This window comes from Entelurus aequoreus, linkage group LG18 (assembly GCF_033978785.1).
Source record: "Entelurus aequoreus isolate RoL-2023_Sb linkage group LG18, RoL_Eaeq_v1.1, whole genome shotgun sequence".
NCBI lineage: Eukaryota > Metazoa > Chordata > Actinopteri > Syngnathiformes > Syngnathidae > Entelurus > Entelurus aequoreus.
The window spans coordinates 21,562,665-21,579,177 of record NC_084748.1 but is presented as its reverse complement, the minus strand read 5'-3'; the positions used below and the strand labels follow the sequence as shown (position 1 = coordinate 21,579,177).

The 16,513-nt window shown below is 37.5% G+C and overlaps 1 protein-coding gene across 4 annotated transcripts in view; it reads right to left on the bottom strand.

Annotated features, from left to right (window-relative positions):
- Positions 1-16,513, bottom strand: part of LOC133633931 (uncharacterized) — an 88,816-nt gene that overhangs the window by 20,171 nt on the left and 52,132 nt on the right. For 3 of the 4 annotated variants that reach the window (XM_062026759.1, XM_062026758.1, XM_062026761.1), the window contains one exon: positions 13,866-14,286. In XM_062026759.1, coding sequence (XP_061882743.1) covers positions 13,866-14,286 — 421 coding nt within the window. The remainder of the gene's footprint in view (positions 1-13,865; positions 14,287-16,513) is intronic. The other variant, XM_062026760.1, reaches the window with a different exon arrangement.

Genomic DNA, 16,513 nt, shown 5'->3' with positions numbered 1-16,513 from the left:
CCTTATTTAAAAGGAAGACTTTAAATGTTTTTTGTGTTGAGAAAAAATATAAATGTTATGTGCACTTTATAAAAAAATATTTTTGTAACATTTGCCTTGTTTTATTTGGCAAGTTGAAAGAACATGGTGCCAGTATGCTGTTTTTTAAATAAAATACTGGAAAGGATAGAAATGTAGTTTGTCTCTTGTATCCGATTATTAATCGATTAATCGAAGTAATAATCGACATATTAATTGATTATCAAATTAGTTGTTAGTTGCAGGCCTACATGCAACGTAAACAATTGATTGAAACGGTTGTTTGTATTGATATTTGTAACTAAGTGACACCTTAAAAGGGTCATATTAAGATTTTTATACATTTAAAATACAACATAACATGTAATGGTGGTTCTTTGGTCAAAATGTTGCATGGATTATGTTTTATAGACTGTTTTCAAGCTGCTTTCTGACCACCACTTCAGGATGCACCGTCTTATTTACATGGCTCCACATCGACAGCGTCTTCTCCCCGCCATCTTTGTTTTAGTTTTTAGCACTTCCATAGCGAGTCTACGGACTGATTAAGTTTGACCTATACGCTACGTCCTATATGAAATGGCAACAGTGGAGGATACATGTGCATGTACTAGAGGTGGGGAAATAATACATTTTGGACATGGACGATTATAAGAATCGATAAGTAAACCTCAATAAACGATTTATTTATTTTATATAATGTAATGCCGACAGTTCTAAAATGTGGCTGACTGCAGCGAGCCACCTCATCGAGAAATTAGACCAGCTCCTTTATTTTAGGGCACTTATGTTCCAGTTTTGCACACTTTTCTATAATTTAATAAATGTGATGGTAATTAATTTAACTGTTTCTTGTTACAACACTGTTTTTGAAAGTTGCAAGTGGTTAACGCTTATTTAGTGAACCAAAAAGAAATGTAAAACTGCATCAATATACAGTACATACATGTACATTAAAGATGCATCAATAATACATTTTTAATCGAATCGTAGCTCCTGAATCGTAATCGAATCATGAGGTGTCCAACGATTCCCAGCTCTGGCATGTACTGTATGAGCCAGTCTGCCCCACAACATGAGGATAGAGAGAAAAAGAAAGAGGTTATTGACTACAGTGTCGGACTACGACGGTGGACAAGCACAAAGTTATTCGAGTAAAACATTACCATATGTGGACAATACAAATTCCAAAATGTATCGTTTAGTGGAAGTATGAAGGAAGGCAAGATTATTTTATAAATATTTCCGCAATGCTTCCATGGTTTGATTTCAAATTTTAGGGACATATGCAGATCCCGAATTCACAACAGCAGGTACCAATAGGTAAGAAAAGTTGGTTTTGCATAATAGGTCCCCTTTTAGTACTGCAAGCCAACTATGAAGAAAGGACAGCAGCCATAACTTGGTATGTTCTCCCAAACCCCGCATACAGCAGCCGTTAAAGGCCTACTGAAATGAAATTTTCTTATTTAAACGGGTATAGCAGGTCCATTCTATGTGTCATACTTGATCATTTCGCAATATTGCCATATTTTTGCTGAAAGGATTTAGTAGAGAACATCGACGATAAAGTTCGCAACTTTTGGTCGCTGATAAAAAAGCCTTGCCTGTACCGGAAGTAGCGTGACGTCACAGGTTGTGGAGCTCCTCACATCTGCACATTGTTTACAATCATGGCCACCAGCAGCGAGAGCGATTCGGACCGAGAAAGCGACGATTTCCCCATTAATTTGAGCGAGGATGAAAGATTTGTGGATGAGGAAAGTGAGAGTGAAGGACTAGAGGGCAGTGGAAGCGATTCAGATAGGGAAGATACTGTGAGAGGCGGGTGGGACCTGATATTTAGCTGGGAATGACTAAAACAGTAAATAAACACAAGACATATATATACTCTATTAGCCACAGCACAACTAGGCTTATATTTAATATGCCACAAATTAATCCCGCATAACAAACTCCTCCCCCCTCCCGTCCATATAACCCGCCAATACAACCCAAACACCCGCACAACACACTCAATCCCACAGCCCAAAGTATTGTTCACCTCCGTAAAGTTCATACAGCACATATATTTCCCCAAAGTTACGTACGTGACATGCACATAGCGGCACGCACGTACGGGCAAGCGATCAAATGTTTGGAAGCCAAAGCTGCGTACTTACGGTAGCGCGTCTGCTATCCAACTCAAAGTCCTCCTGGTTGTGTTGCTGCAGCAAGCCGCTAATACACCGCTTCTCACCTACAGCTTTCTTCTTTGCTGTCTTCATTATTCATTGAACAAATTGCAAAAGATTCACCAACACAGATGTCCAGAATACTGTGGAATTTTGCGATGAAAACAGACGACTTAATAGCTGGCCACAATGGTGTCCCAATATGTCGCTACAATCCGTGACGTCACGTGCAAACGTCATCATACCGAGACATTTTCAGCAGAATATTTTGCGGGAAATTTAAAATTGCACTTTACTAATCCAACCCGGCCGTATTGGCATGTGTTGCAATGTTAAAATTTCATCATTGATATATAAACTATCAGACTGCGTGGTCGGTAGTAGTGGGTTTCAGTAGGCCTTTAAGTGTGCCAGAAAACCCAAGAGCACACTTCCAGTCTTCAGGATGTGTGCTACATCCTGTCTGACTGCAGAGTTTTCCCTACATGTAATCATTGTTGGGACTTTGTAACGCGTTACTGTAACGCCGTTAGTTTCGGCGGTAACTAGTAAGCTAACGCGGTATTTTTTATATTCAGTAACTCAGTTACCGTTACTACATGATGCGTTACTGCGTTATTTTTTATGTAGTATCGGTTAGAAACAGAAAATCTGAGTGTGTTTTATTGGAGCGCTGCAGTGTCGTCCTTCTGATTCTTCTTGTGTCACAAGCCGGAGAAGAGAGAAGCACGCTCTGTGTGTGTCTGGGTGTGGGTGTGGGGAGGGAGGGGAGGGGGGAGTGTCTGATCATGGCAGAGCTGCAGTCGAGTTTGTTAACATGTAGATATTCTCACTACTTTTCTTTTGTCGAGCACAAAGAAAAGAACATTTTAGTTAAATGTAAGTTGTGTCTTGGATCAAAGATCCCATCGATGCCCAAAACAGCAATTCAAATCTGCTGAAACAGCTACAAAAGCAACATGCTTTGACGAAGCTAGTAAAGAGAGACATAGACTCCGATGCCACTTCCCCTCCACCACCACCACTTAAGGATTAGCTCTGCCTCTGCTCATCATTCAGCACTGAAGGTACACACTCTGTCAATTCTCGTATACACTACCGTTCAAAAGTTTGGGGTCACCCAAACAATTTTGTGGAATAGCCTTCATTTCTAAGAACAAGAATAGACTGCCGAGTTTCAGATGAAAGTTCTCTTTTTGACATTTTGAGCGTTTAATTGACCCCACAAATGTGATGCTCCAGAAACTCAATCTGCTGAAAGGAAGGTCAGTTTTGTAGTTTCTGTAACAAGCTAAACTGTTTTCAGATGTGTGAACATGATTGCACAAGGGTTTTCTAATCATCAATTAGCCTTCTGAGCCAATGAGCAAACACATTGTACCATTAGAACACTGGAGTGATAGTTGCTGGAAATGGGCCTCTATACACCTATGTAGATATTGCAACAAAAACCAGACATTTGCAGCTAGAATAGTCATTTACCACATTAGCAATGTATAGAGTGTATTTCTTTAAAGTTAAGACTAGTTTAAAGTTATCTTCATTGAAAAGTACAGTGCTTTTCCTTCAAAAATAAGGACATTTCAATGTGACCCCAAACTTTTGAACGGTAGTGTATACTCTTTCATTCTAGACTTCTAGAGTGTTTGATTATCACATCACTCTAAATGTATAGACTATAAAGTTCACAAACAAAGAGGGATCCTACTGGGCCAGGCAAAATATGTCCTTTCTCTAAACTAAAACTGGGGAAATGTCTAGAGTGTTCTGGGCTTCAGACATGATTTTGTTTCAGAATTCCTTTAGAAAAAAACACCTGGTTAGGCTTTGTGTATGTAGTGTGTGCCTTCCTTGCTTTACAGCTATGTTGTTATTATGCTGTTTGTAGGGGTGTAACGGTACATGTATTTGTATTGAACCGTTTCGGTACAGGGGTTTCGGTTCGGTTCGGATGTGTACCGAACGAGTACACATGCTAGCAGCAACCGGGCTAGGACAACATGAAAAAGCCAGAGCTGCAAGACCCTCCTGTCTCGTTAAGATCTCCTGTTTGGTAACACTTTGGCTGCGCGATACAACAATGGAGGACGGAGGTTTGCCGACATTGTTCAGCAGCTGCTTCTGACAACACGTCAAACATGTGTTGCACCCTTCCTGCTTCCGGCTCCCAGACCGTAGTCGAGGAGTGCAGAGGAGACACTCCTCCAGGGCCGATGTATTCTCGGGGGCAACACCCTTCACTCTACCCGGCAGTGGGTCTCCACAGCTCCGGACTACAGGGTAAATGACGAGTCCGGCGATTAGTTGCAAATCGTGGCTTTATTGAGGTCTTGCACACAGCCAATCCAACAAAACACTAGCCACTCCCCGCACTCACGCTACCGCTCCCTCACCTCGCTCGCCCACACACTCACCTCAAATGCTGTCACATATTAAAGGGCCACACACACACATACGCTACTCTCATAACACATGTTAACCCATGTGAAGCGTCACCACCACATTCAAGCAGCCTCTTTTCGGCGAGTCAGGCAGGGCTAAAGCAATAACAAATGTTTTTATAGCAGCATATATAAGTCATTTTGCATTAAAAACTAGATTTTGACCCACTTCTATGGTGGAAGAACAATAAGCCAATATATCCTCTTACTGCTAAGTTAGCCAGGCTGGGGGGGGGTAACCAAAACATTTATATTTTGTTGTTTTCTTACTGTACCGAAAATGAACCGAACCGTGACCTCTAAACCCAGGTACGTACCGAACCGAAATGTTTGTGTACTGTTACACCCCTAGCTGTTTGTTACTTATGTATGTTATGTTGCAGCTATTTAAAAGTTTTGTCAATTTGTTCTGGCCTGAAATAAATTGGCCCTTTGAAACATATCTTTGTCTTTGTGTGTTGTATGTAGACCACATTACTTAGCAGAGTTCAGTGATGCAAATGCATGTCAAGTTGATCAACAGATTGTATTATTCTCCAGTGCAATAACAGTACTGAAATGAAGGCTAAAAGGGCATTAATGGGAGCTTTAAAAAAAAAAGAAGAAAAAAAGAACTAAATAGTTACTTTTCACAGTAACGCATTACTTATTGGTGTACGTAACTGAGTTATTTTTTTAAATAAAGTAACTAGTAACTGTAACTAGTTACTGGTTTTCAGTAACTAACCCAACACTGCATGTAATTGATCGTGGCACATTACTACGGCAACATAAAAGCAACCACACTTTAAATATGAGAGATTTTTACCGGAAATTTTTTTAAGTGATATATTGTATGAATGGATGTATGTATAGCTTAGTATTTATGCACTATTGACTTGTGATGCACCGAAAATTCAACAACCGAAAAAAAAGACTTTGATCACCGAAACAGCATTGACAAAACAAGATTTTGTGATGACGTAAGCGAGACACAAACGATTGAAGTGGAGGAAGCATGTCTGCAATGTGGGCATACTTTAATATATCTGAGATATATCCGTCGACAGCGATCTACAAAATGTGCAATTTAGGGGTGTACTGATACTTTTAAACAATGATTCGATTCAATATTTGTCATTTTATTTATTTATTTTTTTTTAGAACGATTCGATCCCAAACGATTCAATGGGTTGAAATCTTTTTAGAAACTTTTCAGCAAAAAAATTAATCCACCTGTGTTACTGTGACGTAATAAAATACTAGATAACATACTTGACACTGCAAGTGAAGTTTCCTGTATTCCTGTTATTTCTAGAAAGGGAATTGTGTATAGATGAATTATGGATTCAAACAAGCAAGTAAACAACAATTAATGGCCAATGCATTCCTATCTTATTTGGATAAAGTGCAACCAACACTCTCTGCTCACATTTTAAACATTTAGACATTTTTCAATCAAAGTACAGTAACCAACATTTTAACAGTAATATCTGCTAAATAAAGTTCCACTGCAGCCAAACTAGAAAAATACCTACTAGACAAAAATAAAATGGATAAATGTTTGGTTTATTCCCGCCCACAGACCCCGAGCGAATGAATAAGGCTTCCGAATGTTGATTGGATCATTTTTCTGAGGCTGAATCAGTTTTTAATTGACAGCAAAATGAGCGAGTCAGGAATCTTGAAAAATAAAACACTGCCAAAGCATTTTTCAACTTTCATTCCATTGTTCTTGTTGATATGTATAATTGTATATCTTTTTTTGTTTGTATCTTTTATCTGTTATTGGAGACTGTACTCGTATTCAGACAGTAGCTGAAAATTCGCTTCCTCAACTTGAAAGACCAGCAGCCGCCACTGGTATACGGCCGGTGTTACATTGTACAATAATAACAATTATTAAAATTGAGCAAAACCATGTGACAAGAAAGACTATGTTAATACTAATTACTAATAAAACATACTTGTTGTTGTTGTTGTTTTTATTTATTTATTTTTATTTTTTAATTTTTTTAAAATTGTATGTAAAAGTTTTTAGCAGTTAAAAAAAAAATCTGGATATACGCAAGTCAGAACTATAGGCTACTTTGTATTGGGGCTGGGTGATATACTGTATGTCATCCGATCAGCATTAATATCACACTTTAAATAAAAAAATCCTTCAAAGGCTGATTGTCCCATGCAGGATTATACTGTTGCATTCCTACTGTTTACTACTGCATTATCTTGTAGCAGACATTTCTGCCATGTTTGAATGAGGTAATAATATAAGCTAACAGTGACAACTGTCCTTTTGTTCATATGATTGTGTTTACTAGAGGTGCAACGATACAGGTAAACCACGCTATGGTCCGTACCTCGGTTTTAGGGCCACTGTTTTGCTTCTTTTTCGGTACGTTTTGTGGGAGTAAAGATAAAAAATGTTTTTCCTCTCCAAAGTTCTTTTGTTACTTTGCATGTCATCACAAACTTCATTCTGCAGTAAACAAAGTATCAGTGGTATACTGAATACTATAAGACTTTTTTTTTCCAAGTTAACATTTACTAGACAACACTTTCAAGTGTTAAATTATTATTCATATTCTTTGATTACATGTATACATCAGTGCTCCTCATGAGTGGTTTGGAAAACGGCAAGCGGTGACCCAGATTGTGGAGTTTTTTTTAAACTCCATTGCTGTAGCCTATATTTAATGAAAGTACTTTAAAACAGTTTGAAATTGAGGTACTGTAAAAAAATTTAAAAAACATAAAACACGCTTCATGATTATTTCAGGAACAAAATGTTTTTATCGACAAACTAAAAAATTATTTAAACAAAAAGTGTCTGCATAGTTTTTTAGTACAAGTTATATCTGAGGACTGGCATCAGTGTGAACACAAACAAAAACATTTACATATCTTTTTTTTCTTTTTTCTGATTAAATTAGTAGGTGCGTTTATTCTCCCCATACAGTAGTTCAGTCACAAATACTGTACATTCTGTGCCTGCCTGTGAGTTCACATTCAGGTAAGGATTACTGGTGAGCTGCAGCAGTCAGTAACACTATCAATCAATCAAAAAAAGTTGACTTATATAGCCCTAAATCACGAGTGTCTCAAAGGGCTGCACAAGCCACAACGACATCCTTGGCTCAGATCCCACATCAGGGCAAGAAACAACTCAACCCAATGGGATGACAATGAGAAACCTTGGAGGGGACCGCAAATGTGGGTAACCCCCCCTGGAAGACCAGTGCAATGGACGTCGAGTGGATCTAGCATTAAGTTGAAGGTGCCAGTCTTTTCTTTAGCTGATCCTAAAGAGTATTTAATACGGTCACTATTGTATTATTACACACCAGCTGTTTGATAGTGACGTGCATCTTAGTTGTAGTTTTAATTGCCAAATTTGGAACTGTTGAAATCGTCATGTAAAATTGCTAATGCTAATTGGTAGCATGTCTATGGCAAATCCAATGTAAATTAGCATGGAACTAATGCATTTTGAAAAGTGGAGCCTTAAAGTACAAGTAGAGTGGAAAAACAAGTTGTCTCAATATTGAAGCTATTATCATATACACTAAAATTTGAAACTAAAGTTGTTCTAAATGTTACAATTGTTATGCCTGTGTTGGCCATATGTGTTTATCTTATTATTCTGGGCTGCCCTTCCAGCCATAACTGGAAGGGCAGCCCAGTCCAAAAGGGGAAGAGGCACAATGCTGATTAGACATTAATTTTGTTGTGACGAGCCTGACTTTCGCAACACACGGCAGGGATGGTTGCGCACACACAACACAAAACACACGCAGACGTAAACAAATACGCACGCACGCACACATAGGATCACGGTCAATAAAGGCGGATTGTTCCGTGCAGAATTATACTGAGCACCGTTGCATTCCTACTGTTTACTACTGCAGTATCTTCTAACAGACATTTCTGCCATGTTTGATTGGGGTAATATATGTTAACAACTGATCACAACGACCTCAAATTAATCACGATCATTGATCACAATCATATAATTGCCCAGCCCTACTTTGCATTAGAAATGGCGACAGCGGAGCATGCATGTACGAGCCAGTCTGCTACCGGGATATGAAATATTCATATCGGTGCATCCCTAGTTTGTTTACAGTCCAAATTTTAACTGTGGTTTTCACTGCCCAAAATAAAAAAATAAAGTACATTGTATTTTCATTATTTAACAGTCTTTCCAGGATATTGCAGAGGTTTTTTTTATATTGTTATATTATTTTATATTGCTGCCTAAATTTGCAGCAGCTTTTTCAGGAAGTTAAGCCAGAAGTTGCAATGATTGAGTCATATTTTTTCAAAACCGTAACATTGAATTAACTTTATATTTTATGAATTTGTTACAAGTGTTCCTTGTAAACTTAAACTCAATAAGCACTGTGTGTATGTTTTACACTTGAAAAATGTTTGTCCGTCTTAAACATTCATTTATGTTCCAACACATTTACCCCTGCATGTTAAGAGCATTTGTAAACTGTTGAGAGCGACCTATAACTGTATTTTTCTGTTGGTAAATGAGACGATTATTATCATCATACTTCAACATCTCTGTCATGTAAATGACAGAGATGCTATGTCAGCATTGAAAATTAAAATATATTCTTAGTAGTCTTACTCTGGATAAATAAATGTTAATTTATATGATTTATCCAGCGCCAGGCTGGATAATCCCTGCACACATAGCAATTCTCTTAGAATAATACACAACTCACATAATGTTTTTTCTGTTGTGACTGTGTCAGAGGTAGACATGCATTCTACTGAGGTGGCAAATTATGATGCGTTCAGTTTATCGCAGCACCAAGCAAACAATCTGAACATTCCCGTCATATCAATTCCTAGATATGGTCGAAACTATTTAAAGTGCACCACGCATAATAAACGCGACATTATTAATATTGCTACTACGGATAATTTCAACAAAAACTCGTCAAAACAGCCCAATACCTATAATATGGGCTTTTTAAACATTGTCTCCAAAAACGTTATTAGTTAATGAGGTCATTAGAGACAACAATCTTAACGTCGTTGGTCTTAGCGAAACCTGGCTCAAACCAGACGATTTTTTTGCGCTAAATGAGGCATCTCCTCCTAACTATACGAATGCACACATTGCCCGTCCCTTTAAAAGTGGTGGGGGGGGGGGGGGGGGGGGGGGAGGGGGGAGGGTCGCACTAATATACAATGAAAACTTTAACCTTACCCCTAACCTAAATAATAAATATAAATCGTTTGAGGTGCTCACTATGAGGTCTGTCACACCGCTGCCTCTCGACCTGGCTATTATCTACCGCCCCCCAGGGCCCTATTTGGACTTTATCAGTGAATTCTCAGAGTTCGTTGCTGATCTAGTGACGCACGCCGACAATATAATCATAATGGGGGACTTTAATATCCGTATGAATACCCCATCGGACCCTCAATGCGTGGCGCTCCAGACTATAATTGATAGCTGTGGTCTTACACAAATAATAAATGAACCCCAGATCGCAACGGTAATACGATAGATCTAGTGCTTGTCAGGGGTGTCACCACCTCTAAAGTTATGATACTCCCGTATACTAAAGTAATGTCCGATCATTACCTTATAAAATTCGAAGTTCTGACTCATTGTCAACAAGCTAATAATAATAATAACTGCTGTAGCAGCCGCAACATTAATGCTGCCACAACGATGACTCTTGCTGACCTACTGCCTTCGGTAATGGCACCATTCCCAAATTATGTGGGCTCTATTGATAACCTCACTAACAACTTTGATGACGCCCTGCGTGAAACCATTGATAGTATAGCACCGCTAAAGCTAAAAAGGGCCCCTAAAAGGCGCACCCCGTGGTTTACAGAAGAAACTAGAGCTCATAAATTATCATGTAGAAATCTGGAACGCAAATGGCGCTCGACTAAACTTGAGGTTTTCTATCAAGCATGGAGTGATAGTTTAATAACTTATAAACGCATGCTTACCTTAGCTAAAGCTAAATATTACTCAAATCTCATCCACCTCAACAAAAACGATCCTAATTTTTTGTTTAGTACAGTAGCATCGCTAACCCAACAAGGGACTCCTCCCAGTAGCTCCACCCACTCGGCAGATGACTTTATGAATTTCTTTAATATGAAAATTTAACTCATTAGAAAGGAGATTAAAGACAACGCATCCCAGCTACAACTGGGTTATATTAACACAGATACGACTGTATTTACAACGGATACTGCCCTCCAAAATAGTCTCTCTCTTTTTGATGAAATAACAGAGGAATTATTACGGCGTGTAAGTGGGATGAAACAAACAACATGTTTACTTGACCCACTTCCTGGGAAACTTATCAAGGAACTGTTTGTAATACTAGGTCCATAAGTGCTAAATATTTTAAACTTATCACTTTCCTCTGGCACAGTTCCCCTAGCAGTTGATCTGCTGTTTCTTATCTTTTCTCTTCTGCCCCCCTCTCGCTTGTAGAGGGGAGGGGGCACAGGTCCGGTGGTCATGGATGAAGTGCTGGCTGTCGGGGTGGACCGCTCGCCTGTGTATTGGTTTAGGGCTATATAAATAAACATTGATTGATTGATTGATTGATTGATCATTAAACAAAGGAAATGGGCTTTCTTTCAAACTGTCATTCATTCAAAACTTATCTGGAACCCAAAGACAAAACCTAGCAGAATTTTATGCGGACACATACGATACATTTTGTCCAAATCAGATCAAATTAGTCATTTGTTACTCCATTCAAACTATGTTTGCCTATCAGAATTGTGGCTCTACAAAAATGCCCACACTGCAGTACTTATATCCCAGGCTGCACAGCCTGTTCAGAAAAGACAGAACAGGAGAAAGGTGATGGGGTCATGATATACATAAAAAAAAAATTTTAACTGTGAAGAACTTCAATGGCCTATAGGTCTGGAATGCCTACGTTTAAAAATAGTGCCATCTCCACAAATGTCATGAAAATGATAAATGATAAATGGGTTATACTTGTATAGCGCTTTTCTACCTTCAAGGTACTCAAAGCGCTTTGACAGTATTTCCACATTCACCCATTTACACACACATTCACACACTGATGGAGGGAGCTGCCATGCAAGACGCTAACCAGCACCCATCAGGAGCAAGGATGAAGTGTCTTGCCCAAGGACACAACGGACGTGACTAGGATGGTAGAAGGTGGGGATTGAACCACAGTAACCAGCAACACTCCGATTGCTGACACAGCCACTCTACCAACTTCGCCACGCTGCCCCTATTATGTACTATTATTGTTGTTTATCACCACCTTCATCAGATGCAAGCTTCTACGACAAATTTGAAGAACTACTTAAAGAATGTGACCTAAGCAAATAAGTTCTAGGGGATTTTAATATTAACTGGGAAGATTCCATCCAGAACCATTTGAAGAAATTAGTGAGACAGGACAGATTACAAAAAATCCACTTAAAAATGATGAAAAATGTTATATTTTTTCTTTGAATCAGTATCCTCAATTGGTAAGTCCTTTCCATCAACTAAGAGTAATGCGTATCCGATGAACACTTTAGAACTTTGTTGATGTAACAGAAGCTGAAGTTGACCAGATGACAAGATCGCTAAACCATCCAGAACAAAAGATCTATTTGGCTTATACACATTTGTGGTAAAAGAACTCAGCGCTTTTTTTTTTTTGTCATAAAAAAATACAATCATGTGTGCTTACGGACTGTATCCCTGCAGACTGTATTGATCTATATTGATATATAATGTAGGAACCAGAAATATTAATAACAGAAAGAAACAACCCTTTTGTGCGAATGAGTGTGAATGAGTGTAAATGGGGGAGGGAGGTTTTTTGGGTTGGTGCACTAATTGTAAGTGTATCTTGTGTTTTTTATGTTGATTTAATAAAAAATATATATATATTATTTTTATTTTTTTATTTATTTATTTTTTATTTCTTGTGCAGACCGGTACCGGGCCACGGCCCGGTGGTTGGGGACCACTGCTGTAAATCACCAAATACTAATAGAAAAACTCATTTACTTAATTTGACTTCTCACAAAGTGCAATAAAATGGACAGAGTCATACCTTTCGAATTGCGTACAGTATGTTAGAACCAATGATCAATATTCTCCGTTCCTAACTCTGTCCACAGGGTTCCCACAAGGTTCCGTTTTAGGAACACTATTATTTTCTTTATATATTGATGACCTTCCTTTAGTGTGCCTTAATGTATTTCTGTCTGAATTGTATTTGTATCATGTATATAATTAGATTAACTGAAAAATTTTACTTCTGTTTTGTCTCTATACAGTGATTTTATATGTAAACTGAAATGTAATGATAGGATACTGTATATAATTATGTTATCCGTGACTGTACCTCATCATGGACCTGTTTATATTTTGTTGTCTAATCATTATTGCTTTTAGTTTGACCATTTTAACATCCAGGGACAACGGATGTGAATAGCCTTATGGCTAATTCTGGTACATTTACAGTATTGTCTATTAATGTACACTGTCCCTGTCAAATAAATTATTTGAAAATAAATAGATACATCCATACGTAAGTGAAGACGCTGTTGTGTTGCTAAATGTTTATATACATGTTGTTGTTCCAGCTTAGTTTACACAAGAAACAAATATAAGTTTTGATTGTACAGTTGACATGTGCGTTTAAGCGCCGCTCAGAGGCAAAGTGATGAAAAATGACGCTGAGAGTTCAAAATGTGTAGGGAAGTTTTTGTGTCTAATCTATTCAAAACATTATGGATCAAAATCAAATCAATTCAGGAAACTGGCAACAATGGGCAGGCTAAGTCAATACAACACCATACAGCAGATGGCATCGTAACGCTGCTTTTTATCACACCTTGTATGCACCTGGTCTAAGAAAACAACATACCATGAGGAAATCGTGTTGCCAACCTAGCGATTTTGTTGGTACTTACCCCCTCCCCATTCACAGTTAAACAAAGCAACACATCTACTAACTTTTCTAGTCTTATCAGACACTTTTGGAGACTCTCACACAAGCATTTTATGTTTTTGCTCACTTTTTGTCTCTCCCACAGCATCCATAAAAATTACCTGCACATGGGTCATGGCCAATCATACAAATTAAGACCATAACCTTTATAACCATTTGACTAGGTTATGGATGTTGGGCTGAAGTGTATGTGTGTACCATCTTTACAAGCAAACAAATGTACATATGTGATATGCAAAAGAAACGTATGTGTAATAAATTACCTGTGTGTGTTGATGGCTGGCCACTTTGAACGCAACTGTTCTGGGAATATGGACACTCGGATGCAGAGACACAAGAAAGCATCTTAGTCGGTCCTGTGCCGTCCTCTGGGACTGCTAGGTCGGGCAGGACATTCCAGCTCATGTCATCCAACATCCTCCAGACTTGTTCCTCAGATATTTCTCCAGAGCCATGAGTCTGTCGCAGTCTATATGCAGATTCAATGTTGTCATGTTGCTGTGAGGGTGGGTTACACGTTGGGTTAGGTGTGTTGTTGGAGCGGACTGGGGATTCAGTGGACTTGCTGCTTTCAGATTGAGTATTATGGGCATGATGTGTCTGATCTGGGGGTGGGTGGGTCATGGAGGGTGTTGGCTGGATGTTTAACAAGTCTTTCTGTGTTTGTTTGTGGTTGGAGCTTTCCTATGAAGAGAATATTAACATTCCACATCAAATATACACAATTATTACAGCTTATTAATTGACGTCTTCCACATTTTAAACATGAATCCAATTTCCATTTGATAAAATACATCTATAACTTCTAATTGCATTTTGTCCTAACCCTGTTCAATATATACAGAAATACAAAAAAAAGATTGCCATGATGTATCAAACATCAATGTTTTATAGCTAATGTTGAATTTAATCCAACATTTATATTCATTATGTTATATTGTTAATGTCTTAGTACAGTATATTACATACAAATGAGCTTCATCATACTCTAGCAATGAAAGCATAGTTGAGCCCACTACTTGGCAGTAACCAGCAAAGGCCGCAAGTGTAATAAATACAAATATATCAAAATGTTAAGTGCAGAGCCATTTCAATAGAAATTAAATACAGCAAAGCTGGAGTCTTAAAAACTGCAATACCATATGTACCAAAAGCACAGACTGCTCGAGAATTAAGTCAATAGATTATGAAAGTTATGAAAGTTAGTCAAGTTTGTATGCTGGATTTTCATACTGACAATGTCACATTTGTAAAATGTACACTACACTGAGCTTGTTGTTTTTAAGCGACGAATCATCACGCTTCGAACACAGAAATGATCCAAGTTCCAAAACCCATAAGCACCAGAAAATAAATCTAACAGGAAAACTTAGCAAATTAAAAATGCTGCAATCTAGGGTGTACCAATATGAACTTTAACGATCTACAGTTATTGTGACCAAAATTATGACAATTATTACTATCAAAGTATTGTTGAATGCGCTCAAAAAGTACTGATACACACTAAAATATTTTAAGTATTTTATTTCTATTTTATTTTTTTAGAAATAAACACACAAAATACTTTCCTTGACAGAAGAAACATTATTCTGACTTGATAACAGCAATAGTATTTGTTATTTAAGTGTTTAAATATGTTTACCTTAATCCATTCTAATTTGAAAAGGATTTAGAGTGTTTCTTGATGATAAAGGCAAAACAGGTGTTATGCAATGTTAGCTGGGTTCCTTTCCTGTTGTAGACATGTCCATCTATTAGATCTATCACTCTGTTAAGAGAACACAACCTTTAAGTTCGATGTACACAGTTGAATAACGTAGTGGCTCAGTCAGCAATGTGTTTATACAAGTTTAGATTATGTTGTTTAATAGGAAAATACCTTAATGTCTCTTGTATTCATGTTAGCATTTAGGCTAACTAGCTAGCAAATAACGCACTTGTAGCTTCTCCGGGAAAAAAGCATATCAAAGTGAGTTTTTAAGTGTGGTAATCAATTATGGTTTTACAACAATTAAAATTGTAAACAGTATTACTAACCATGGGGAATTTTACACCGGTTAATCATAATACCGGAAATCGTACCGCAAATTATACGTTGCTAAATTATACAATCCATGGAAAATAAATTATGGAATCAGCAGTCCTAGAGAGTGTTCATTCAGTTGTTTTAACTTTGTAGAATAAAAGTAACTTACAGACATGACAAAACTATAACAATTAAATACAACAAACTTGAAAAGTCTAACAGATTACTCTTCATTCACAATTGAAGTTAAAAAGTGGCTTTGGAGCAATCAAAGCTGCTCACACGGTCACTAAGATGGGCATTATGTTTGACACATCAACCTAATGTGTATTATATTTATCCATGAGAGCATTTTTATTGTAAATTGTGAGGTGTGTGTGTTAAAATCATGGTTGTTTTTACAAATGATGACAGATGTGAACAAAAGCATGTATTGTCTTTGTGTGATGATGTAAATGAGGTGTGGTTGTATTGTATATTAAGTATGTGTCCATGAAAGGGCATTTTATGACTTTTTTCTTAATACTTGTGTATGATTTTATTGTCATAATTTTATTGCATGATTTTTGTATCCCTTTAATTTAGGTAGCCAGGGACTGCAGATGGAAATTAGCTATTTAGCTATAATCTGGTACAGAACATATCGGTCTTTGAGCTTAATGTTTCTGTACATCGTCCCTTCAAATAAAGACTAAACTAAACTAATTTCAAATGACAACTTTCTGGCTTAAAGAAACATTAAAAGAACATACAAACCCCGTTTCCGTATGAGTTGGGAAATTGTGTTCGATGTAAATATAAACAGAATACAATGATTTGCAAATCCTTTTCAACCCATATTCAAATGAATGCACTACAAATAAAAGATATTTGATGTTCAAACTC